The 27,923-nt window shown below is 41.2% G+C and overlaps 1 protein-coding gene across 4 annotated transcripts in view; it reads right to left on the reverse strand.

The window, feature by feature from the left end:
• The window catches only part of LOC135981688 (probable basic-leucine zipper transcription factor R), a 65,275-nt gene that overhangs the window by 5,289 nt on the left and 32,063 nt on the right, over positions 1 to 27,923 (reverse strand). For 3 of the 4 annotated variants that reach the window (XM_065585316.1, XM_065585315.1, XM_065585313.1), the window contains exons 4-6: positions 16,231 to 16,367; positions 9,826 to 9,983; positions 3,428 to 3,540 (exon numbers count right to left, since the gene is read on the reverse strand). In XM_065585316.1, the coding sequence (XP_065441388.1) occupies positions 3,428 to 3,540; positions 9,826 to 9,983; positions 16,231 to 16,367 (408 nt within the window). The remainder of the gene's footprint in view (positions 1 to 3,427; positions 3,541 to 9,825; positions 9,984 to 16,230; positions 16,368 to 27,923) is intronic. The other variant, XM_065585314.1, reaches the window with a different exon arrangement.

Genomic DNA, 27,923 nt, shown 5'->3' on the forward strand with positions numbered 1-27,923 from the left:
GGGGGAGGTTTAGGTTGGATATTAGGAAAAACTTTTTCACTAGGAGGGTGGTGAAGCACTGGAATGGGTTACCTAGGGAGGTGGTGGAATCGCCTTCCTTAGAGGTTTTTAAGGTCAGGCTTGACAAAGCCCTGGCTGGGATGATTTAGTTGGGAACTGGTCCTGCTTTGAGCAGGGGGTTGGACTAGATGACCTCCTCAGGTCCCTTCCAACCCTGATTTTCTATGATACACGTGCAATCTGGATAACTGGGCATTCATCTATATTTGCAAGCAGAACTTGTATTTTTGTGTGCACAATAGCATGGACAGACTTCTAAGTATCTGTATTAAAAATAATGTTGTGATGTTGTGTAACCCCCCAAAAATCTTTGTCCCTCTCTAGTGCCACCTAGCCCAGCTAGAGATTGATGAATCTACTACAGCCTTGGCTAAGAGCCATTAATGTTCTCTCATCACTTCTTTTATCAAATTCAGGCTCAGTCTACACGAGGAACTTATGCCAGTATAACTACTTCGCTCAGAGCTGTGGAAAACCCACACCTGGGAGCAACATAGTTTTACTGACCTAGCCGCTGGTGTAGATAGTGCTATGTTGACAGGAGAGCTTCTCAGAGAGGTGGAGTACCTATGCCAATGGGAGAAGTTCTCCTGTCAGTATAGGTAGCATCTTCACTAAGCACTACAGCAGCACCACTGAAGCACTCTCGGTGTAGACAAGCCCGGAGATATACTGGGACATATTCCTCACTGCTCTCCCTGGGAGAGTGATGGAGGCTCTCTCGGGGTTGCTCAATATGCGCTAGATTATGTTCTAAATCAATAGCAAGACTCATTGACTTCAACAGAAATAACATCAGGCTTTAACATATGAGGTGTCTCATTTGACTCATTTCCCATCTATGGTTAAAGGGACTGTGGTGAGAAAATGAGCTCTATCCCTGTAACTTATATTAGCACAAAGATGCTGCCAGCCAAACTTGCCCATTTGACAATTGCTCATTTGGTAGTAGCATGCAGCCAACACACCCAGCCTACTCCTACAGTCTTTCGTTACATGATAACATACTATTTCCATGAAGACAAAAGCTAGTGCTTGCAAAAGTGTTTCATTGAAAGAGGATCAAAAGTTAATCTTTTCTAAGTGACAAGATCTTTGACAACTATCCATGCCACACATCTTACTAGCCACTGGTAATATAAAATATTTCTCAATATATGACCAGGTTATAATTATTTTTCCAACTTCACACAAGAAGCACTCAAGATGCATTTGGTATAATGGTGAAGTGGTAGTTTGTTATATGAAAAATGTAATTATAACCAGTAGATGGCATCATAATAGCTAAAACAAAATCTTGTCCTTTATTTCTTGATTTTGATTTTTATAAAGGTTAATTTCTTTCCTTTAGTCACTAGTAATGGATCAATTCAAGATATTCCATTCTCTGTCCCTTCTTTACCATTAGATTTTCATTCAAAAAGGTTCTAAAACCAAGTTAATTCTTAACATTCTCTTTCTCAGTTCTCATGTCAGAGATCTTTCACATATATAGGCCCTGAGCCTCCAGTTTGATCTGCCTGAGCAAATCCTATGACCTTGCCGAGCCTTATTGACTTAATTGGGACTATGTTTAGGCATAAAGAGGACGGTGATCAGTTGACCTTCATGTCTACTTTTTGTCCTACTTCAGTGATGGGCTTAATCTGCAGCAAGGAAAATTTAGGCTAGATATTAGGAAAACCTCTCTAACTATAAAGGTAGTTAAGCACTGGAATAGGCTTCCAAGGGAGGTTGGATGTTATTAAGGACAGGTTGGACAAACACCTGTCAGGGATGGTCTAGATTTATTTGGTCCAGTCTCAGTGTAGGGGGCTGGACTTGATGATTTCTCCAAGTCCCTTCTAGCCCTACATTGCTAGGATTCTATAACAGTAGGACTGAACTGAGGCAATCATAGGTCCTAAGTACACCCCACATGGCATCTCCACGGCCAGACCCTGGTGGCATTGTATCAGAGTTATGGTGAATGGGGCAGTTCACACCTTTTGGAGCTATTGTGTTTAAGGCTGTTTGCAGATTCAGATGGGCAGCAGTTATCAAGCTTTTCTTTCAATCCATCAGGCCAGGAATATTTTTATAAATGAAACCTGAAATTCTGATCTCAACCTTAAAGCACAGACATATTGTGACTATGTCTTAATTAGACCCTGAACAAGGGACCATCCAGATAGATCAGATTATAGGATCAGAGCCTTAGACATGTCCTACACAACATGCCGAACACCTTCAACTCTTCTCAGAAAGTTCTCAGCACTTCAGGGGATTAAAACACAGATGGACGCTCTATTGTTCACAACTGCCAAATTAAAAGCCCTATTTCCAGTAGACTTTAAAAAAATCTTGAGAAATTCCTGCTCAAAAGTTGACAACTATGTAGAAAATAATATTGTATGCTGTGTTAAATTACTGAACAATATCCCTTTACAATGACACATATATTCATTAGAATCCATTTCTTTATTTTAAAGCTAAAGGTGCTGCTAAGCAAATTTCATAGTTTTGAGACAGAAGTCAATTATAATGACTACACATACATTCTATTTTTCTTTTGTATTAGACATCGATAGTGCCTGTATTTGTATAATCCCCCAAAGACCATTAAAAAAACCAAGATTTCCAGCACAGAACCATCAGCTCTAACTTCTGATATTTTCTATCTAGCCTGGATTACATTTCATACACAAAAGGCAAACATCAAGTCAATCTGACATACCTGATGCATACAAATACAAGGTCACTTTCTTCTGCTATTATAGCTTTTTTCTGTTTTCTTTGTGCATGTACTTTTAGTGTATTAGTTTGGGATTATATTGACCTCATAAATATGAGAACTATTCCTGGGAACTAGCAGGACAATATTCCACTGGGGAAAGAATAAACTAATCAGAGAGTTATTTTTCACTTTAATTGTAAGTGATAAAAACAGTCAAATCCCATGCCATGTTGCAGTAAAGGTTAGATCAGCACATCATATATTTATATTGTAAAAGAAACCAGCAGTCTGGCTTCAATGTGACATTACCCTTGTTCCAGACAAATGTTGTTCAAAAGCCATCCTGTTGGTATGGATGCAGTTAAACAGTGATATTGGCCATGGCAACAAAAGCAAACTATACCGTCTACAAACTACAGGCTTACACAATGAAGGAAGGACACACTTTGTCTCTCTCAGTTGGGTATGAACATAAATGCATCCAATATTACTCTATTTTGGCCAGTCTGCAAAACAGCATAGTCAGATCTAGGAAATTATGTATTTCATGAATTACAATGAAGACTATTTTTTTGCAGAGTCATTAAAAACCTCTTCAGGAGAAACTTTAAAACAAAGCCTAATGGGAAGAATTTAAATCAACTTAATTACCTTCCTTCTCAATGCAGGTGCTTTGGATAGCTTCAGAAATGTAAGGTGTGGTTTGAAGTCCTTACTCCCTGTAATATCGAGACCCATTTCACTGAAAGATCCCTCCACAGCTTCTGGTAAACAAGTGAGTGAAAAGAGACAGTTATCTACAGCAGAGACCGTCAAAGACTATCACTTTCTTATACGAAACACTACATACGGCCATGGCCAGCCAAACTGCCATGGTTTACATTTCTTCATTTGTCTCAACATTCAAAATAAAAGTGAAATGTAAAACTAGAAATAGGTCTGAGATGCAAAGCTTGGCTCTGGAGCCAAACTTCTCCTAAATTCAAGAGATTGGAAACAAGATACTTCTCCTTGCACAGCCTTCCCATAATCAGAGTTCGAGGACGTGTGCGCATATGTCAGCCCCACAAGAAACAGTATGCAATACCAGCAGCTTCAAGTGGAGGAAACAATGAGGTGGAAGGTTACCCACACTCCCATGCAGAGCAAGAGGATGAGATAGAAGCTTGAAATGGGTGGCGGGGGGCAAAAATTGGCAGATTACCCACAATGGCAAAAAAGGATTGTGAATCAGATGCAAGTATTACAGTTAGAACAGTACAATAAAGGAAAGTCAATTCCTTTATACCCTTATACTCTATATATCCCCTTTTCTGGTTAATGAATGCTCAGTGATATGAAATGCTCACGTTTCCTACTGTTTGGTTCTGAACTGCTTTGCTAATGAGAAGAGGTGTCTATTTCCACTGAAAGGTGATTTTGCTTTTGGCTACATGTCTTCTCAGAACTCAAAGAAAACCTTTTGGAGAAGGGAGTGTCACAATTGCTTTGATCCTTTTTTTTATAGGTTATTTACAAAAGAAAGGACAAATAAGTGCCCCTTGGGCAATAAAACAATGTTTTATTCTCAAATTCAATAGACTGAATAGGGCTCCATCATTTACTTTCTTTCAGACTTGTCAATTAAACAATGTTAATTAAACAGATTTGGCAGAGAACACACACTCTTCCTGGGCAAAAAAAATAAGCAAAGCTGGTAGGGAATTATGTGAAATCTAGTGTGGTTTTATTAACAAAATTCCAAAATAACACTAAATGAACTCCAGCCTCAGCCTCTTTCTCAGGCTGAGTTGATTTTAAGGTTTCTTTCCCTCAGGATCACTCTGTCCCAGATCACATCTCCTGCCAGAGGTATCAGAGGGGTAGCTCTGCTAGTCTGTATCCACAAAAACAACGAGGAGTCCGGTGGCACCTTAAAGACTAACAGATTTATTTGGGCATAAGCTTTCATGGGTAAAATATATGCCCAAATAAATCTGTTAGTCTTTAAGGTGCCACTGGACTCCTTGTTGTTCCTGCCAGAGGATTATTCCCTCTTCCTTTATATTCAGGGTGTACTCTGAAGAACCACACCTGCCCAATAAATCAGCAGAAGCAACATGCAGCTCCCTGCAGGGCTCCAACAGCTAACAACAGTAGTATAGCAGGAGCTCCTCCCTTATCCTTACCTTTTTCTCTCATTAATTGCTTCAGTGCTAGGCCTCTGGCTAAGTGCAGAATGTGGACCTTTAAGTATTATGTGCTATATAACAGGACTTCACATGTCTGACAAGTGCATTCACCCATCTCCCATTTTCCGTCTCCATCTTTGTTCACCACAGCCCAGATATTGCTTGCAAAAAAAGAGTTGCCCCATGCCCTTATGCATCTCATTTGATTAAATGTTAGTATCAAGTCTCGGGCTTAGAAAAGTGATATGTTAAAGTGTCCCATCCTACATAAGGCATTTGTTCTCTGGTTCCTACTCCCCTACCTCAACATCTGGCCACTCTGCAAACATATCATCGCCATGTGCTGGAGTTAGAACAATCCTCAAGTGTCTCCAGTCAAAGGACTGCTCTTTGTGCTACATCTCAAGCATTCCCCATTAATACTCTTTCCTCCCCTCCTCCTCACTAGCGCTGATCAGTATTTAATTTTATTCTTATAAAAACACATTGTTCTTACTGCTAAGTCACCCTTTGCTTCTTAACACTCTTACTCACAAACCATAAAACTAATACGTAAGGAGTGGCTGGGCAAGCACTTCCAGTGTGAACACACACTAGTGCAGGAGAATATGCAGGATCATGTTCACTGAAGCCCCTCTCCACATATTCATAGGAACAAAACTTGTTCTCAAGATGGACGTGAACATGAGAACCTGAACCATGCCCAAACTGAAATGTAATTTGTGAACATGTCTGTAAATAGTTTCCTCCACTATTCAACCAAAAGCCAATACCAGTCCTGTTACCGCTGCATTGCTACTGACCTGAAAGTCAATACCTTGGTAATTTGGTGGCTTGTGGATTGGGTTGTGTGTGTCTACATCACAAAGGGTTCATCATGACTGATCACCCTGTTAGTTTCATCATAAAGGTCAATGACTGAATGACTAGGTATTGAGACTGAGACCTGGGCTGCCTTACATCGATCTAACTCTGTAACTGTCTATACGACAATGTTACTTCCGCTGATGTAAGTCACCCACTACACCAACCTAATTCCTCCTCCTCTGCAAGAGGTGTAGTGCATAGGTCGATGTACTTCATTTACACTGAAACTGCATCAACCTCTCTATTGACTGTTCCGACTGTCAGTGCCTAGCAGCTAACAGCCCAGCGACCCGCCTCCCAGGGCTAACAGCAATGGTCTGGCCTGATCTATCACCTGTAAGTCACTCTAAAGCTGAATTTCACCAGCACTAGATTCAATTTAAAAGTGTGACTTAAAGCACCTGTGGATTTCACTTCTGGGAATACTCTAAAGAAGGTTTCTGGCAAATTTAGGCAACTCCACTTAACCTACTTTGAAGAAGGAGTCAGTAATTACAGAGCCTTAGCTCCGCTCAATTTTATATTCCCTTGATGCATGGAAGAAAATTATAACTTGTTTAAGTAGTGCCTTGTGCTTAACAAAAATGAGCACTTTCTAATTTATTGCCAATTAATCTTGATAGTTTCAGTCTTAAATATTACAAATTACTTGTATAGTGTGGACAGAACAAGTACCTATGATTAAAATGTCCTTAACAGAGCCAGAGGTCTATGACTACAGATTTCTAGGGCATCAAATTTCATGTCAGGAGACAGAGTAATGCCTCCCTAGAGACCAACTCCAGCATATTAGAATGAGAGCAGGTTAAAGCAAATAGGGAAAAGATTTGTGAAATTTTATTCCCATATGTTGGAATTCCAATTAAAATTGCATTGAACGTTCAAATTTCAAAAATGTTGACCAACTCCAATGAAAACCTTCTTGACAAAGACATGCGGCGTCAATAGGGGCACATTGAAGCAGATAAAGCTGGTAATAAGTCGTTTGAACTTTGCTTGTATAATCAATCCCACAGAGCAGGTTTTCCTCATTCAGCCTGACCACATCAAAGGCAATGTATTTTTTTAAACAAGTGTGACCATGCAATGAAGGAAGGATGTTGTTTTTCGTCTCTACAGCAAATTGACCAATTGTTCTATGTTCTAGTCTAACCAACTTGGAAGGCATTTATTCAGATATTTTTGAAAGAGGATATTTTGATGCATATTTTCAAGGCTCATTATATGCAAGAAGATGATCAAAATTGTGGATAAAGGAGAATAAAAATATGGAATATTCAATTTCTTGAGTATTTTTCAGTAGCAAGAGCACTAGTAACTGAGTGAACAGTACAAAAACTGGCAGGTTGTCTCATGGTCGGACAATTTTGAAGTAGTTCAGGCAATCAATGTGCAATCAGATATTAACAAAATCAAGCACTGAAAGCACATGCCTGGGGTTTGCAATCAAAATTATTCTCTTCTCAATGGGGTGGAGGGAGGGGTCATATTGCTGGGACTAGTTGCCAAGTTTCCAGAATCTCTGAAAATACTAGGTTACCCATGCAGGGAGTACATATGGGAATCTGTAAGCCCAATATTTTAGTAATTCTAAAAGCCATTACAATCTTACTATCATTAAAAGGGGGAAGGTACACAAAACATTCACGTGTGAAGCCAACAAAATTTAGCACATTTTTGCCTGTGCTAGAGTTATATCCTGGAGATTGGTCTTGTGTAGCAGGACTGATTTGCACTAAAAATAATACTGACTGCAAAGAAAATAAAACTTTAGGGCTGTGGGGGGCAGAATCAGGAACAGCATCTGGACAAGGAAAAGGCAGTCAAAGGACTGGCTGCCCTTCTGGACAACTGATGGAAGAGGGAGTAGACCATTATTGGAATACTTATTTTTGGCTTTTGAATTTTGAAGTACTCAGGATCAGAAAGCTAGTCATTCCTTTGAAAAAAAGAGGAGAAAGAACAGACTGGTAGACAGGATCTCACCACAGGTAATCCTCTCCCTGATACACATGTATTAATCTAAAACAGACCAGAAGGGCATGCAAGTTAGGAGGACATTGCACAGCACAATATACACAGTTCCTTTTTCAGTAGGTTTTCAAGCATATGCTGTGTGCTCCGAGGAAGAAAAGGAGCATTAATTTAGATGGTGCCCAGATTTGTGGATGATTAAGTAAAAGGGGCACATGATGAGGATTCATTTAACCTCAATCAGAATAATTTTGTCACAGACAAATGTGCCAGAAGCACATCAGAAAAGAAACAGTTTTGGATGTGGTGAAATCCAAACGAGTGAGGACAGTGTCAGAATATTTTTAACAAAAGCACAGCTGGTTTGGTCCAAAATTATCCTCTGCTATGGATGTAGATAATCAAGAAAAATGAGGACTACAGAGTCAGGCAAAAGGTAATGGAAAGTAAAGTGGCTAATTTCATTCAGCAGAGTTACATAGAGATAGAGAAGCAGACAGGTCTGCTTAAGAGATACAAGCATCTCCCATGTGGATGCAATACTGTCTGCTTATTTCATGCAGAAGAGAAAAATAATTAAAAAGGGAAAAGCAAAATTGCTATAAGCCAAGATTTCAGAATTCAAAAGGAGTAAGGGTTTTGCCCTGAAGGAAATATAATAATGAATACACTTTGTAGCTAACTTCGTTGCCTCAGCAACATAAAACCAAGCAGAACTTTGCAAAGGATAGACAACTGACATCAAGGTTAGTGGACTTACATAGCATCCTCTTATTCTTCACTAACTGTGGACCTTTACTCCCCTCCTAATGGGGGAATATTTTGAAAGAAATTATATATGAGCAGATGGATTAATTCTGTGTTGGAAGAAGAGCCTTTTTTTTTGCGCGAAGTATGAAATTGGCAAAAAAAAAAAGAATATCATGTTGATTATTTCTGTTTTGTTAGAATTGGGAACCCAGGATACTTAGACTAGGCTCTGCATTGCAGGCTAAAACAGCTCTTGGAAACTTAAGCAAGGTATGAAAAGCCATTCTGAATTTAGCACATGACACTGTTTAAATGCATCATATTCCAACCCTGAAAATAAAGATTTCATACATTTTAATTACTAGTTCTTCATAAATCAATTTCTAGCCAATTTCTTTAGAAAGAAAAGTGTATTAAAATGTGTACATCATATACAATATGCTGTTAAACAAATTATTATTATGAATATTATATTATACTTCTAAAGCACCTACATCCTAAAGGATCCTATAGTGCTTTACAAACTCCACCCTGAAACAACCACGGAAATACAGCCACCTAATGGATGGTAGCAGACAGGTGAACAAGGGGGGAGGGATAGCTCAATGGTTTGAGCATTGGCCTGCTAAACCCAGGGTTGTGAGTTCAATCCTTGAGGGGGCCACTTAGGGATCTGGGGCAAAATCAGTACTTGGTCCTGCTAGTGAAGGCAGGGGGCTAGACTCGATGACCTTTCAAGGTCCCTTCCAGTTCTAGGAGATGGGATATCTCCATTAATTATATTATAACTGTTACAAGCATGCTGCACAACTTGGAAAGGAAATGTTGGTAAACACCACTGGGGCAAATATCCACTCTTAAAAAGAAAATATCATGCAACGTTTAAGGTCTATTAGAGTGGATAGGACCTCTGTTCTTAAGGTCATACCTTAAAGACCCACACATAAAAGAGCAGAGTGAGCCAAAAGTCACAATAGTCAGAAGAACTGTCTTCCATTCCCTGCTCTGCGACCTTGAAAAGTTAACATTTCTGTGTCTCAGTTTTCCCATATTATTGAACTGCACAGAACTCAGTCTATCCATCCATCAGTTTCTATGCAGTCTGGTTATTCCAAATTTTATGCTTCAACTACTAAAAATGCCTCTGCAGGGTACATTTCTCCACCCACCTTCTAAAGAAACATGAAGCACAGAAGTCACAGCCGCCCTGATCATTTAAAACAGCCTAAAAAGCCATCTCAAACAAGAGTTATTTTACACAAATGGTAAATCTGTTTAGATACTCACCTGCAATTTTGCTTAACATTTGCTGTTCATCGTCTGACATTTTCACATATATCACTTGGTTGTTAAATTGCCCAATCCCATGAAATGTCATGTTAAAGAGTTTACCCTGCAAAATGGCTTCCACTTTAGCTTTGCTCTGCTCCAGTGCCACACCAGCCCTTAAAATAAATAAATAAAATCCACACTCAAAAAGGGAGATCACACGACAGCTAAATAATCATCTGGAGGGTACAACATTGGCGATATGATGGATTGTTATGATACATTGATTTTGGGCAGAAAGGTCATTCCGGAGTGTTGCACAAGACATGAAAGCACAGTGTATTTTCACTGTAAAATTGGATATAACCACTTTGATTACAACTAGAAGATGTGCAAGTGGTTTATGTACCCCTTGATACATTAGAGAATTAATAACTTCTTCAAGTATGTACTGACTGATCCATTAAAAAAAATTGCCTGACATTGTTGCTAGTGCTTCATAGTGATCAAGTCATTAATATGCAAAACTTCTGCTAAACTGCTGCTCAAGAACTGAAAAAACCCAAAAGAATGAACTTGGACTTTTTGTGGTGTGAAGGTAGAGCCATATTGTTACACAGTTTTGAATTAGTCTGTTTTCTTTCTTTATTTCCCACAGTATTCTTGCTGGCAAGTTAAAGTATGGGCTGGATGAATGGATTATAAGGGGGATAGAAAGCTGGCTAGATCATCGGGCTCAACAGGTGGTGAACAATGGCTCCATGTCTAGTTGGCAGCCGGTATCAAGTGGAGTGCCCCAAGGGTCGGTCCTGGTGCCGGTTTTGTTCAATATCTTCATCAGTGATCTGGAGGACGGTATGGACTGCACCCTCAGCAAGTTTGCAGATGACACGAAACTGGGAGGAGTGGTAGATATGCTGGAGGGTAGGGATAGGATACAGAGGGACCTAGACAAATTAGAGGATTGGGCCAAAAGACATCTGATGAGGTTCAACAAGGACAAATGCAGAGTCCTGCACTTAGGATGGAAGAATCCCATGCACTGCTACAGACTAGGGACCGAATGGCTAGGAAGCAGTTCTGTAGAAAAGGACCTAGGGGTTACAGTGGATGAGAAGCTGGATATGAGTCAACAGTGTGCCCTTGTTGCCAAGAAGGCTAACGGCATTTTGGGCTTTATAGTAGGGGCATTGCCAGCAGATCGAGGGACGTGATCATTCCCCTCTATTCGACATTGGTGAGGCCTCATCTAGAGTACTGTGTCCAGTTTTGGGCCCCACACTGCAAGAAGGATGTGGAAAAATTGAAAAGAGTCCAGCAGAGGGCAACAAAAATGATTAGGGGACTGGAGCACATGACTTATGAGGAGAGGCTGAGGGAACTGGGATTGTTTAGTCTGCAGAAGAGAAGAATGAGGGGGGATTTGATAGCTGCTTTCAACTACCTGAAAGGGGGTTCCAAAGAGGATGGATCTAGACTGTTCTCAGTGGCACCAGATGACAGAATAAGGATTAATGGTCTCAAGTTGCAGTGGGGGAGGTTTAGGTTGGATATTAGGAAAAACATTTTCACTAGGAGGGTGGTGAAGCACTGGAATGCGTTACCTAGGGAGGTGGTGGAATCTCCTTCCTTAGAGGTTTTTAAGGTCAGGCTTGACAAAGCCCTGGCTGGGATGATTTAGTTGAGGATTGGTCCTGCTTTAAGCAGGCGGTTGGACTAGATGACCTCCTGAGGTCCCTTCCAACCCAAACAAATCCATTATCTCAAATGAAGTGCATTTATTGGATCATTGACCTAATACATTACAAATCCAGGAAAGCATTCTTAAAGTTGCTACAATGTCAGGTCAGTGCAAATGTGGGAGCTTTACGCCCCACCTTTACACCTTTACTGATTCAGCAAGGTATTAAAGCACATACCTAACTAAGCACTAGTAGCTCCATCAAAATTAGATTACTCACATGCTTAAAGTTTGGCACAGGCCTAAAGGTAACTTGCTAAATCAGGGCCTAAATACACTGAGAAACTAATACACTGTCTAGATAATGCATCTTTTAAAATAATAGGCTTTTTGTGTTATTTTGGGGGGATTGAGATAAGTTAGATGTAAACCACTGGATCAGTGTGTTAAAAATTCCTTTCTTTGTGCAGATGTGATTCTGTTAGAGCCCCCAGCTATAAAGCCTGGCTCGAATTCAAGCTGTAGACAATAAAGCATTATGTACTTATATCACAGCGGTTTAGGGACATTTAACTATTGTTTACTTTGACTTATGAATGTTATGGAACACTACACCATATGCAAATTACATGCCAACAAATTTGATTTTGTTGCATAAAAAATTAGTAAAGTAATGTTATACAAAGCTAGGACAGGCTGTGCAATCCACTGTATGTTGTGCATAGGAGTTGTGCACACTAATCCCATTAGGAAAGCATTTTCTGTGCCTATATAAAAGCCACTTAAGTATTATTTTATGAATCCCAACAGCTACTAATCCATATTAAGGACAAACAGTCTTCAATATTATATGAATCCTATTTTTCCAATTATAATGGCATAAGAGCTGCTTCTTTTTGGCTCATTAGGACTCTGCAGATCTTTTACAGGAGAGCAGCAAGAGCCCTTTGAAGAAGATTCTGCACCCTCATCATCAACCACCAGCACTGCAGTGACCCATCCTTCAGATCAGTTGATACTGTCCTCCAAACTAGCAATACAATGGGATTTGCTAAAGGGATTTTTGCAATAGGGCAAGACATTTCCTCTCCCAAAGGCTGGGTTTGCTTCTTCAAATATATTGTTGGCATGAGGAGTGAGATAGTAAACCTATCAAATAAGAACATAAGTACATCCATACTAGGTCAGACCAAAAGTCCATCTAGCCCAATATCCTGTCTTCTGACAGGGCACAATGCCAGGTGCTTCAGAGGGAATTAACAGGACAGGTAATCATTAAGTGATCCATTCTCTGTCACCCATTCCCAGCTTCTGGTAAACAGAGACTAGGGACACCATCCCTACCTATCCTGGCTAATAGCCCGTGATGGACCTATCCTCCACGAATTTATCTAGGTTTTTTTTAATCCTGTTATAGTCTTGGCAAAGAGTTCCACAGGTTGACTTGTGAGTTGTGTGAAGAAATACTTCCTTTTGTTTGTTTTAAACCTGCTGCCTATTAATTTCATTGGGTGACCACTAGTTCTTGCATTATGAGGAGGAGTAAATAACACTTCCTTATTTACTTTCTACACACCAGTCCTGATTTTATAGACCTCTATTAATTAAGACCAAATGAAATGGTCTTTCATGTGACTAGTACGGAATACCTGCTGTAGGGATTGGACCTATTTAGTACATCTTTATAGATAAACAGAAGATAAAGGATGAAGAGAACTTGACAAGAAAGATATGCTTTTCAATAGCTACTCCTGTTATTTTTGTATTACAGGCACATGTCCATTCTTTTTGAAAGTTCATTTGTACTACTTAGCTCCAATCACTTCTGTAATTGTCTGATTCATATTTTGATTACCTCTTTCCACCACCCTCTTATCCTCTTGGAGAACAGCCTGCCTTGCCAACAGCAAGGGCAGGAATTTATTACTGAAATACACTACATAATCTATTCCCTTGCAGAATGAACTCACAGAAGAGCATTCACATCTCTTCTCCCAGCCCCACAAAAAAGCAATACCAATAGAAATGCCTATTTCAGACAAATAGATGTATGATGTCTTTTGGGCATTTTGGGGATAGATAAAAAGACTACAAGGCTCTATCTAAACAGGCAAAAAAGATGGGTGTGACACAGAAATGCATTTATGATTCACTGCTGTGTGTCAGCAGCTCATCAGGCCTGACAGACTACACTTAACACACTGTTGTCATTATCTGTATCTAAAAGATGACATGTAAGATCTCATTAGAAAACTAATAAGTCATTGATAATTAACATTCTCGTATGATGTATGGGTGGGTACAAACAGTTATGAATAAGTGCTAGAATTATGTTCTCAAAATGTCCTTGGGCAGCAATGCAGTAAGCACCGTCTGCCCTAGACAAAGGAATGTGTACTAGTTTGTTTGTCATCAGGAAGTGACAACGATGGATGGTAAACAAAGCTATTAAGTTGGGCAAAGGCAGCCTAGCATCTACTTCCCAGCAGGACAGAGAAACTTTATCTGGGCTATAAATACAGGGGGACTGAACCTTAAATGATAAGCAATTGAATCAACTGATTGTATAAAATATTTCTGTATAATAAAAATGTATCAAGTAAGGTCTTTTCTGAAAGCTAATGACACACTGGTGATTAACATCATTGTGAAATGTATATGTGAACACTGTATGAGGAAATATGAATACTTAATGATATTATGCTTTAAAGTCTGTGACCAAACACAGGGAAAAACAGGTTTTCTCCAAGACAGGAGGGAAGGCAGCTATCTACCTGTCTTCAGTGAAATTAAGCAAGGTGTGACCAAAAACAGTGGAAGACCCATTTACATACAAATCAACAGGGGGACGGGAAGACCACAGGAAGAGGAGAACAGCATGAAGTCATACTGTTTTGTCCTCAGACTCATGAAGTTTAGGAAGATATAAGGGGAGGGGGAGAGAGAGAGAGAGAGGAAAAGCCATCTTGGCATCCATTACTAGATAGACAGAAGCCAGAGCTGTTCCAAGCTGAGAAAGATGCGTCCTTCAAACAAGGGGGTTGAAGTATCTCAGAACCAAAGATTGATAAGGAAACAACAAGCTACAGCATTTGTTCAAGGTAAAGTTACGTCTTAGACTCTAGAAAGATATTTTAGTTTTGTTTGTTTGTAACCCTTTCTAGCTTTATTCCTTGTGCTTGGTATCATTTAACCCATGTCTTTTTGTTAATAAACTTGTTATATTTTTACTATATACCAATTCAGAGTTGTAATTGAAGGGAAAGGTGTATTTACCCCAGTTAAGTTAATAAGCTGTGATGAGCTTTTGTCTCTTTAAAGGAGAAAACAATCCTCATTATTCCTCTGAGTGCTCCAAGAGAAGGCTATTCACTCCAGGACAGATGATTTGGGGGGAAATTCAGGACTGGAAGTATGTTGGGATTACCCCTGCATAAGTTCACTGGATAACAGAGAGTAGAGAGGGGCTGTTGAGTTGTAGGCAGACTGCTGTGGTCAGGGAGGTAAACCAGGGCTGCACAGCACACAGCCACTCAGGATACTGCCTGTGTCCAGAGAAGAGAATCACAGCAGCAAAGCATGTTGAGGTACTCAGGATTACAGAGTGGCAGTGATACAATCTGTCACTAGTCTGGATTGCACCTCAGCATGACAACAGGTTTTCAGGCATAAAAGATTGGTTTTCTTCCAATAAAGTTAGCTCAACTGAGTTTGCTTAACTAGACTAAAAATCCCCCTTTATATCGACGTAGACCCTGTTTAACACCTTCAAGTTCATATGAGCTAGTCATGTCAAAGCCCTAATGCTCAGGTTGGAGTCATTAACCTTGGCTTCCTTCAGCAGGCACACAGGAAAGGATGCTCTTTGAGTCCAGTTCCTATTTCCACTGGAGTCTGTCAGCTAGGACTTAGATACCTGGGAGCCTTCCCCCACAGCTTTTAACCTACAATTAGTTAGTTTCCCCAACAATGCATATTCAAAGCGGTCTTACAGCTAGTCAATATATAGCTCTCTATCAAGCTGTACCAACCACATTTCCATTTTTTTTCTCCTCTCTTTTCAATGTTTTATAGAATACTAAGCTATCCCAGTTGCTAAGGCTTTCCAGATACCACAAGTAGGCACCCCTTTTCAAAAGTCTGTGGCTGCTACATAACTTCCATGAGCTTTTCTGTACAGATAAATTTACATTCTTCCTTCATTTAACTCTATAGGAAAGGATCATAAAGCAACAATACAGTTAATACCCATGCTGCTCACTTCCCACCACTTAATTAATTAATTTAAAAAATTCAAACTCCAAAGTCACTGTACCTAGAGTTCATGTAAGAAGCTCTTGGCTATGCATTCAATAAGCTAGCAAACCAGATACTGTTTCAAAAAAAGCTGAAAAGGAAAAGCTTATCTAGGCCTTGGTAAAAGTAGTTATTCACGGCTACAGTGCTGTATATGTCATCTTAAAAGTTAGCCTTGCATTTATTTTAAAAAGCAACAGAGGGTCCTGTGGCACCTTTAAGACTAACAGAAGTATTGGAGCATAAGCTTTCATGGGTAAAAACCTCACTTCTTCAGATGCATCTGAAGATCACTTGCATCTGAAGAAGTGAGGTTTTTACCCACGAAAGCTTATGCTGCAATACTTCTGTTAGTCTTAAAGGTGCCACAGGACCCTCTGTTGCTTTTTACAGATTCAGACTAACACCGCTACCCCTCTGATACATTTATTTTAAAGAATTCTTACTTTTTCACTTCTTCTTCTGTTCTCAGATGGGCTACAATGATGGTGAGATGCATTGTTTGAACAGGAATTAGAGCTCTCAACAAGTCAGGTTCTTTAGTGAATATTAGCTCCTGGACATCTTCAATTTTGTCCAAAATCTGCAATGCAATAAATAAAAAGGAGAAAACATCATTTTACATTAAAAAAGGCTTAGGGCTTGCTGTAAGAATTTCCATAAAACTGTAGCTTGCAGTTTAATGCAGATTAATGCTGAACTTGGCAGCCAGGTTTCTCCAGTTTTAGAAAACATGAATTTACAGCTCAAAATCCTAAGTAAATGCATCATGTCACTCAAAGGGCAAAATTCTGTCTTCAAAGATATTTGTCCAGCCCATTAACCTCAATGGAGTTGCACAGTTGTAACAGTAGAATTTGTACCAAAGATTTTTATATCAAAATCATTTCAAAAGGCCAAACTACTTTCCTTTAAAATCCTATGGGCTAAATTCAGAACTGGTGTAAGCAGTTGCTAATTCCATGGACTTTACAACAGCTCTGAATTTGACCTTAAGTGTGCTGGAATAAAGTCACAAGTCCTGTGCAAATATTAATGTGATCATCATGCAGTTGTCAGTTGTTAATAGTCTGTGGAAATTGAATAGCATTTCCATAATTAATTTTATGCCATTATCTGATTACAAGTTTGATCACAGATGAAATTGATGTCTCTTCCCAAAAGGGAACTGTAATGGCAAACAAAATAGTTCATCTGACTAAATGTATTGTTCCTTGAGATAGCATTTTGTAGAGCTGCCTGGGCAATTTCTAGCTCTTCTGGGTCTATTTGTATATTACTGTAATTGACTCAATGAAAAGTGAAGGAATTCTTTTGAAACAATTTTGATAAGGGTTAGGAATAAAAATAATGAATAAGAAAAAAGAAAAGGGAATTCTAGTACACAGGAAATTTAGCACATAATGGAATTGTATAATAACAAAACTCTTTGTAGATATTTAAATTTCCACATGGGTCCAATTTGTAATTCATGTGTGCATGTGTGTGAGAGAGAGAATTTGTAAGGATTCCACTTTACTCTTGGATAGCAGAAAAGCTTGGCATACTTATTGTACAGTTTAGTTACTGGCCAAAATGCTGATTTTGGTGTTGGGTGTAATGGGCATTTACTGAACATCTTGCGATACAACTAAAGACAACTTAGTTTGAAAGTATGAAAAAATATTGAACCACTTGAATTACAATGTTATGGCCACCTTCTGCCACCCTTTCAATGACACCTATGAAACCATTCCTACAGTCAGGTACCGCTTGTCATGAATAAAGGTATCTTAAACTGGCCCATTACTTGTGGCACATTTGCAAAAAATATCAATAAAAAAATCAAAATATTTACAAGGGAATGTTTTTTCTTCAAAGAGAGCTTCAGTGGTGTGCGGAGTGTCAAACAGCCCTGGGTACCAAAGCCCTCACTCCACATAAGAGGGCAAGTGTAGGTAGGAGCCGTGTAAGATTCCTTCCCATCATCCAAACAACGTGTTTCAAGAATATCCTTGAGATGAGAGAGTAGATAAATCTTTCTGCCCATTCAATTCCAGTCTCTAGGAGACTGTCAAAGAAGCTAATTATGATGGTACTTTCTGGCGCAGACCCCTGTGCATTATGAAATGGACTTCAAACCTCTCCCCACTGCCAGAATGATGTGGGGAAGCACCATCAAAAATTTCAGAGCTTTCCTCCTCAATGAGAGTGTCCAGTCTCACTCAATTACAATATCGCCCCAACATCATCAGCAACCTTTCCAATGCAAGCTCATACTGAAAGCTGATTTTTATTAACCTATTCTTGTTTTTTAAATCGAAAGTAATGACAGGCAAACCGCAAGGCTCAATTAGTCTAATTTGGGTTGGTAGAGACCTAATTGCCTCCCATTGGTAGAATGCCTTCTGGAGCTTCCCTTCACACTGCAGCATGAGATAACTTCTGTGCTTATCTGGTCCAGAAGGAGAGAGGATGGTAGGTTGGCCCCAGGTCCTTATGGCTGTATATCTGCCTAAGGATACTAGTAAGGAGAACTTCTGTTCAGGAGACAGTAATTGTGCAAGTATACAGATGGATGGGGGGAAAGGAAGTTCTTTATCTCCCTTCTGCACTTTTGTTTACCCATTCAAGGGCCACACGTGACCAGTCAGTTTTAGGGGGCCACAGAAAGTTATATGGAGACCTTTCTCCTGCCTCGTGATCGCTTCCAGAGATTACGCCAATCAAACTCAGTTAAAAAATAACACTCCAATAAGAACAAGGTCAAATGATGTGTTTCAAAAAAGCAGTAATATAAATGAGTCATAAATAAAATAGCATGAAAATAAAGTGCAAGAGGGGTGCATTTTCATATAGCCACCTGAAAAAGCACACAGGCAGGTAATGGCATGCATTACACCAAAACTGAATTCACGTATTGCTTTGTAGAAGAGGATATCAGATTGTATATGCTCATGCACAAATGATGTGCACAGCTTTGGCCTGTGTCTTGTGACACAGCAAGGCCAGAGAGCAGTGGGAGAGTGGGAGAGAGGAAGCTAGGGCTGTCAAGCGATTAAAAAAATTAATCGCCATCAATCACACTGTTAAACAATAATAGAATACCATTTATTTAAATATTTTTGGATGTTTTCTACATTTTCAAATATATTGATTTCAATTAGAACACAGAATACAAAGTGTACAGTGCTCATTTTATATTTATTTTTGATTCCAAGTACTATAGTGCAATCTCTTTATAATGAAAGTTGAACTTACAAATGTAGAATTATGTACAAAAAATAACTGCATTCAAAAATAAAACAATGTAGAACTTTAGAACCTACAAGTCCACTCAGTCCTACTTCTCGTTCAGCCAATCACTCAGACAAACAAGTTTGGTTGCAATTTGCAGGAGATAATGCTGCCCACATCTTGTTTAAAATGTCACCTGAAAGTGAGAACAGGCATTCACACGGCACTGTTGTAGCCGGCATTGCAAGGTATTTACAAGGCGAATGCGCTAAAGATTCATATGTCCCTCCATGCTTCAACCACCATTCCAGAAGACGTGTCCATGCTGATGACGGGTTCTGCTTGATAACGATCCGAAGCAGAGCGGTCCGATGCATGTTCATTTTCATCATCTGAGTCAGATGCCACCAGCAGAAAGTTGATTTTCTTTTTTGATGGTTTGGTTTCTGTAGTTTTCGCATCGGAGTGTTGCTCTTTTAAGACATCTGAAAGCATGCTCCACACCTCGTCCCTCTCAGGTTTTGGAAGGCAATTCAGATTCTTAAACCTTGGTTTGAGTGCTGGAGTTCTCTTTAGAAATCTCACATTAGTACCTTCTTTGCGTTTTGTTAACTCTGCCATGAAAAAGTGTTCTTAAAACAAACATGTGCTCGGTCATCATCTGAGACTGCTATAACACGAAATACATGGCAGAATGTGGGTAAAACAGAACAGGAGACATACAATTCTCCCCCAAGGAGTTCAGTTACGAATTTAATTAACACTTTTTTTTATTTTTAACGAGCATCATGAGCCTGGAAACATGTTTTCTGGAATGGTGGCTGAAGCACAAAGGGGCATATGAATGTTTAGCATATCTGGCATGTAACAAAAAAACCCTACATTTGTAAGTTTCACTTTCACGATAAAGAGATTGCACTACAGTACTTGCATGAGGTGAATTGAAAAATAGTATTTCTTTTGTTTACCATTTTTACAGTGCAAATATTTGTAATCAAAAATAATAATATAAAGTGAGCATTGTACACTTTGTTCTCTGTGTTGTAATAGAAATAAATATATTTGAAAATGTAGAAAAACATCCAAAAATACAATAGAATGCCAATTGAAATGTGTTAACAGTGCGATTTAATCGCAATTGATTTTTTTTTAATCACAGTTAATTTTTTTTGAGTTAATTGTGTGAGTTAACTGCGATTAATCAACAGCCCTAATATAAGTGCTAGGCTAATTAAGGCATGGTTCCCTGTAGACTAGGGAAGGTTACTACAGGTTAATTGGAGCACCTGTAGCCAATTAAGGCCATCAGGAACCTAATAAAAAAACCCTGCTTCAGGCAGACAGTGTAGAGCGAGGAAGGAGAGAGGACTGGAGTTTGGAAGTGTGTTGCTGAGAATTGAAAGACCCTAGAACTGGAGGAAGGGAGACCCTGGCTCAGCTGAGCAGGGAGACTCCCTCCCCCAGCATCAAGGACCAAGGGTAACCCTACCCAGGGGGAAGAGGGTAAGAAACCTGCAGGGGTTGAGAAGGGCTGGGGCTCAGAGTGAGGAGCAAACCCAGACCCCTTCCCCGCTTCCCTCCTCTACCATCTTCTTGGGCCACTAGCGGGGCCCTCAGTGCCCCAAGAGCAGGGGCAAGGAGTGGTGTCCTAGCCCCCCTGCCAAGAAAAGTGTGGGATCCACCATACCAACATTGGCCATTTTGTCATGTGATGTCAGGGGTGGGATTTCCATGCCATGAACATAACCCAGGGTGGGTCACTACCACCCTGTCCCCAAGATGGAGGATGTGGTCAAAGTACTGGTGCAAGCCACCGCTGCCCAGCAGGAGGCTACCCGGATCCAGGCAGCTGCCCAACAGGAGGCCCTGCGGCTGAAGCCCAGAAAGCCTACTATGATATGACCGCAGAGGAGGTGGCAGATTACCTCCAGCTGAAGGCAGAGATCCTGGCCAGGTCCAGGGTAACAACAGTCTTGCGAGCCCAGAGTTTCCATGAATGGCAGTATAGTGAAGACAAGACACCGCGGTCACAACTGTTTGACCTAATCCACCTAGCCCGGAAGTGGTTACAACCAGAGGACCCTCAGCTCTGAGAAAATGTAGCTCCTGGTGCTGGACTGCTATACAAGGGGACTACCCTTGGGCCTCCAAGCCTGGATAGGCCAGAATGACCCCTCCACCTATGACTAACTGGTCACCCTCATAGAGAGACAACTGGCAGCCCGTGAACTGTTCGAAACCCCAGGAGGTGAAACATGGCGTTTCAGGAAGTCAGTCCTGACCCCGAGGCCCCAGATCATCAAGAACTCCAGGAAAGCCATAACTGGAAGAATGGGCACCAAGGAGTGGCCTGAGGCCCCAAAGGGACCTGCGGGTCCGCGGGGAGAGGGTTGGTGGAGCAGGTCAGAGAGCCCAAGACAAAGGGCAACCTCTGGGATGAGATATCGTTGTTACAAATGTGGGGAGTTGGGGCACATAGCAGCGCAGTGCTCCAACAGGGAGGATTCCATGCAATGCAATCTGGGCGATCGCGGGGACCAATGTGGCCTAATCAGCCTGGTGGGGGTGGTGATGGCCCCACATGAGTACACCAGACCTGTAAAGATTAACGGCAACCAGACCATAGCTTTGGTGGACTCTGGGAGTGCGGTCACACTGGTTTCAGGGAAGCTAGTAGGGCAAGACCAACTGAGCTGGGCCAAGAGCACCAGAATGACATGTGTCCAATATAGATTGAGATCCAGGGGAACACTATCAAGATGACTGCAGGGGTGGTCCCCAAGCTCCCCTACCCAGCCTTAATTGGCAGGGACTTCCCACTGATAAATAAAATTGTTTTTCATTGTTTACTTTATTAATGTAACTTCATAAGTAAAGTTTTATGAATGAAACAATATTCATTCATAAAACCGGTTACCCCAATAACTGGCTAATTAACAATTAAAATGCTTGTTAAGAGCCATAGCTGTTCAGTCAGCTGCCTTTGTAAGTTTCACTATCAATCCAATTCCTGCTTAAATCACTAAAACTTGCACTGTTTCAGTATTGTAACTTCTGTTCACCATTTATTACACTTGCCTACAGTGCAACTTCTGTTTACTGTTTGCCATCCATTATACTTGTCTATATTGTAACTTCTGTTCACTGTTTGCCATATTGTAATTCAAACCCCATTTTAAAATGCTTACTCCATTTTGTAAGAGCTTGCTGCAACCTTCATTTTTGCAAACCCTTCTGTAATCTTATTAGTTTAGTTTAAATGTGTAAATAAGGTATGTATAAATAATAAAATCAACCTCCAGCCCCAGCCTGTCCTAATTAAATAGCGTTCAAACACCAGCGGCTGAAGATGCAGACAAAAGCCCTAACAAAGTAAAAAAAATCCACCCTAAAAAAAAAAAAAAAAGGTACAATAAGAAAAAGATCAAAGCTCGGTCCGAGGCTGAAAGTCATGTCTGCAATTAACAGGTGATCAATCACCAAACCCAGAGGCAGCGTAACACAGCAAAACCTATAAACTCTAAATTCAAACTAAAGCCTACAAAAAAAATGGGTAAAATAAAAAACTTTAAAAAAGGGTAACATTCTGCTGCCAACATGGAAGGGCATCGGTGCATGCCCAACAAAGACCCAGCTCGTCCTTGTGCCTGGCTTTCCTGGCCAGTTAGCCGCCACAAGCTACAAACTCAAGCAGGACTGGTAACTATGCAGCAGCTGCAAAACATCTAATAAATGTGTGTGTGTGTAAATGTGTGTGTGTGTTTATAGGTATTAGGTATAATGTGTGTGTATTAGGATTAAAATATTAGTTATTGGTCATAAATCAAATTGTTATCCTAATAAATGTGGCATCTTTGTCTTAACCCCTAAAACGATCCTGTATAAGTTTGTGGGACAACATTATTGGTGGAGATCTTAACCCCTAAAACGATCCTGTATAAGTTTGTGAAACAACACCCTAACCCCCCACCCTCATTGAGTTAGGGGATGGCAGTAAGCCCCAGGCAGAGATCGAGGTGCCTATGGATGGCCCCACCCCAATTTTTGCTGGGTTTTCCCCAGAGTTATTTTCACCCCCAGGAAGTGCCCAGAAGGAGGGCAGATAAAAGATTAGGAACCAGGATTTTGGTGGCAAACCAGAGAGGTACTCTGGTTGGTAGGCAGCCCCATCAGGGAAACCTCAAGGAAGCACGGACCAAGGGAGACCCAGAGACGGCCCCCCAAGCATGAGCAGAAGCATCTCAAGTGATGGAGGGGAGACCAATCCAATAGAATCAGGCCAGATCGGTCCTGCACCAAGTGTTTTGGTCAGGATGAAGCCTAAGACCCACTGTATGTGAATGAGAGGGAGGAGGTAGTAGAGGTAAACGGCATGCCAGTAGAAGGGAAAACCAAAGGCCCAGGGCCATACTATATAATCAAACATGATCTGTTGTACCGGGTAGTGCCAATACAGGAGGAAGTAGTAGAACAGCTCTAGGTTTCACGGAAGCACACAAGGGCTGTATTAGAGTTAGCTCACAGTCATCTGTTTGGGGGACATTTAGGAGCAGATAAAACCCTGGATAGAGTCCTAAGGAGGTTCTACTGGCTGGGTGTACGAGCAGAAGTCCAATGCTATTGCACCTCCTGCCCAGAGTGCCAACTGCATAGCCCCCAACCCATTGGTACCCTTGCCTGTAATTGAAGTCCCTTTTGAAGGGATAGCCATGGATCTAGTGGGCCCACTAGAAAGATCAGCCTGGGGCCACCGAAGCATACTCGTCATCCTGGACTACGCTACATGGTACTCCGAAGCCATGTTCAAGGTGATCGCAAAAGAACTGGTCAAGGTTTTTGCTAAGGTAGGCATCCCTAAGGCGATCCTGACAGACCCAGGGTCTCCCTTCATGTCGAGAGTAAAGAAAGACTTATGTACCCTGCTCCACATCCAAGCCTTGCAGACCTCGGTCTATCATCCCAAAACAGATGGTCTGGTCGAGCGATTTAACCGCATTCTCAAGAGTATGATCCAAAAGGTGGTGGCCCAAGATGGAAAAGACTGGGATACCCTCCTACCATACCTGATGTTTGCGATACAAAAAGTTCCCCAGACATCTACTGGATTCTCCCCCTGGGAGCTACTGTATGGACACCATCCATGTGACATATTAGACATCGCAAAGGGGGAATGGGAGGAACAACCCAGCCTGTGAAAGAACGTCATCGCACACATGGCCCAGATGAGATAACAAATAGCCCGAATGACCCCCATGTAGGAGAGCATTTGGAGAAAGCACGAGAGGCCCAGAAAACCTACTACAACTGTTGGGCGAAAACATGGAAATTCAACCAGGAGAATGAGTGATGGTGCTGGTACCAACAACAGAAAGAAAGCTCCTGGCCAGCTGGCATGGACCATATGAGATTGTGGAAGCCATTGGGGAGGTGAATGATAAGGTGAAGCAGCCAGACCGCCAATGGCCAGAGCAGATCTACAACGTCAACTTACTGGCTCAATCGGGAGATGTGCCTGGCCATCCTGCCAGCTCCACCCCAGGCAGATGGCCCACAAGAGCAGGTAAAGATATCCCTCAAATTAGCCCCAGAACAACAAACAGAGGTCATCAAGATGATCCAGTGGAACCAAGACATGTTCTCCACACAACCAGGCCGTATGACGCTGATACAACACCACATCGAAATCTGTCCCAGAGCAAGGGTGATGATAAAACCATATCGCACACCAGAGGCAAAAAGAGAAGAAATTAGGGTGGAAGTAAGGAAGATGATGGAACTTGGGGTGATTGAAGAATCCCACAGCCAGTAATCAAACCCTATTGTTTTGGTCCCCAAGCCTGACAGCACCCTGAGGTTTTGTAATGACTTCCGGAAGTTAAACAAGGTATCCCAATTCAATGCCTACCCGACACCACGTATCGATGAGCTGGTGGATAAGTTAGGCAAGGTCCCATACTTGACCACCTTGGACTTGACAAAAGGCTGCTGGCAGATCCCCCTGGCTGAAGTTGCCAAGGAGGTGATACAGCAGGGCCCGGGAGCAGTGGGAGAGTGGTAGAGGGGAGATATACAAACCCTAAGCTAATTAAGGCGTGGTTCCCTGTAGCCTAGGGAACATTACTACAGGTTAATTGGTGCATCTGTAGCCAATTAAGCCCTTGTCAGGAACCTAATTAAAAAACCTCTGCTTCAGGAAGTGTGGAGTGAGGAAGGAGAGAGGACTGGAGTTTGGAGATGTGTTGCTGAGAATTGAAAGACCTGAGAACCAGAGGAAGGGAGACCCTGCCTCAAAAGAGCAGGGAGACTCCCTCGCCCAGAATCAAGGACCAACAGTAACCCTACCCATGGAGAAGAGGGTAAGAAACCCACAGGGGTTGAGAGGGGCTGGGGCTCAGAATGAGGAGCAAACCCAACCCCCCCCCCTCTTCCCCACTTCCCTCCTCTACCACCTTCCCAGGCCACTATCGGGGCCCTTGGTGTCCCAAGAGCAGGAGCAAGGGGTGGCACCCTAACCCCCTACTTTCCCACCAAGAAAAGCATAGGACCCACCATACCAACATTGGCCATTTTGTCACAGTCTTTACAAATGATCACCCTGCTATCTGGGAGATCTCAGCTGGGAACAGTTGGGGCATTTTTCCACAATATTACCCACACCCCTGCACCCTCTACAAACAGTCACCCTCCCTTTAGTATGTGGAGATTAATTTTTATCTCTTTCCCTCTGGACTACACTAAGGTTTTCAGGATTCCCAGGGCAAAATCAGAAACTGGGATCTTCCCACCTTTCCCCAAAATTACCATGGAGATGAAAGAGTTTAAGAAGAATACTATTGAAAACTTTAAAGCTGATTTATTATCATAAAAGACACATCACATCATTGTTGCCTGAACTGAATGATACAGCTCTATGGGCTAGACCAAAATCGAAGTGGAAAGCTACTGCCTATGAAACTATAGTGATGAAGCGGCAGCAGTAGTTTCACTATAAGAAATGGAACTGTACTCTGGACTGTGAAACTAGTTCTAACTAAAATATGTAATTTGCTTTTTTGCTGTAGCTACAAGACGTAATTGGATAAGGTGTGTTGTGCGACTAAAATAAGAAACTAATAGTAGACAAAGCATATCATATATTACTAAAATGCTGAATTGTAGAACTAAGAATTGTTCTCATGCTTAAATTTATTATGGAAAAGTACTAGTAACTGAACTGTTGCAATCTCTGTTTTTGTATATGTAGCTCTTTTCTTTGTATGTGTACAATCTGTCAGAAACTAAGATGTATGTTCTGGTGAGGCTTGTGAGATATGCACCATCTGCCAGGAATGGATAATTATCTGTATTGGTTTAGGTTGGTACGGACACCTCTGTGTCTTGTAAAACATGTATGGAACCAGATAAGAAAAAGGATGAAATTGTTATGCTAAAATAGTGGAATTTGGGGGTTTTCCATCTGTTATAAACAAGATGAGTATAAAACAGACAGTTTCTGTAATCATTTTTGGGACAGACTAGATGCTGCAGGACTGTTTCCCAGAGATTGGTAATGTATACCCTCTCTGTATTGTGCTGATTTATCTTTGATTAATAAATAGATAATCCAGGCTCAGAAATGAACCCATTCATATCAATATCATGATTTTTTTAAGCAAACATATTTATGACACTACCATAATTTAGGCTCCTTGCAAGACTGCACAGTGTTGATAGCATTGCTAAGGTCAACATGCAATCTTTGCCCATGGTAGATCAGAGGCAGTTTTATTTTTTTAAATCAGGGCTAACCTGCTAAAGGAGTGTTCTACGTCAGAAACTGAAATCCGTTGTGGGAACAAAAATCCTTAGAGCGATGCAGGTGTGCCTAAAAACACTACGCAGTCCTTTTTTGTAAATGTTGTTTGATAACTTAATTGAAGCCACTTTCAAAATAGTGTGTCTCTCTGCTTGTTTAAAAGGTGAGATTCTTCAACAAAATCCCTATGAAACATTGATAGGATGAGCACTCTTCAGGGGATTCCATGGTCCCGTACCCACTGCATGTGGTACTGTGGACAGGGGCCATCCTTGTCACTGCAGTGTACACTAGCTCCACCCAAGTTGGAACCCTGCTAATGCTAAAGCCACAAAGGGACAATGCAGTTGTATATCCAGGAGGATTCCCCAACTGCACCGGAGACAGCCCTGCCCATCACTAGAATAATAGCTCTTTTTAATCCTAGATCTCAAAGTGCTTTACAAAGCAGATTTATCCCCATTTTGCAGATGGGGAAAACTGAAGCACGGAGAGGAATTGATTTGGATTTGGTCATTCAGCAGGATAGTGGCACAGCTGGGCAAAGAAAGCCAGACTCCTGAGTCCGAGTGAAAAGTGATGACTCAAACCTCTTCTGAAGGAGAGACCAGCAAACCAGCTATTGGTAACTGAAAGTTCCCTCAATTTTGCACCACCTCATCTCCTCCTTAACACATGGGAAGTCCTTGACTGACTTCAAATTATATAACATTACACCAATCCCCCTCAAATGGAATTTTAAACCATCTTATTTTACCCACGAGGAAGCTTGGCCAATGAAGCTAGTGACCCCGACCTCTGCTCAATGGGTTACTCTTCCTTCAATTACAACATCAATGTGACAAGGGTGTGTGGAAGAGGAATTCTGCTGGCAAAATGGGATCCTAAGTCAGCCTGCAGATTCCTACTAACTAATTTGAGGGCCAATTTTAATTCAACAGAGCTATGTCAATGGGAGGCTTCATCTTCTCTTTGGCCTTTGAAAAGTTTAGTTCCACATTTAGTGGTCAGGACATAGGCAGGTTGAGCATTGTGTTGATGATTTTCTTTTTGTAGGGAAAGTAGGGACTGTATCTGAGAACATTTCAGGCACTGGACAAGCTATGGGGAGTACCAATAGCAAGAGAA

This window comes from Chrysemys picta, chromosome 2, assembly GCF_011386835.1.
Source record: "Chrysemys picta bellii isolate R12L10 chromosome 2, ASM1138683v2, whole genome shotgun sequence".
In the NCBI taxonomy this organism is placed as follows: Eukaryota; Metazoa; Chordata; order Testudines; family Emydidae; genus Chrysemys; species Chrysemys picta.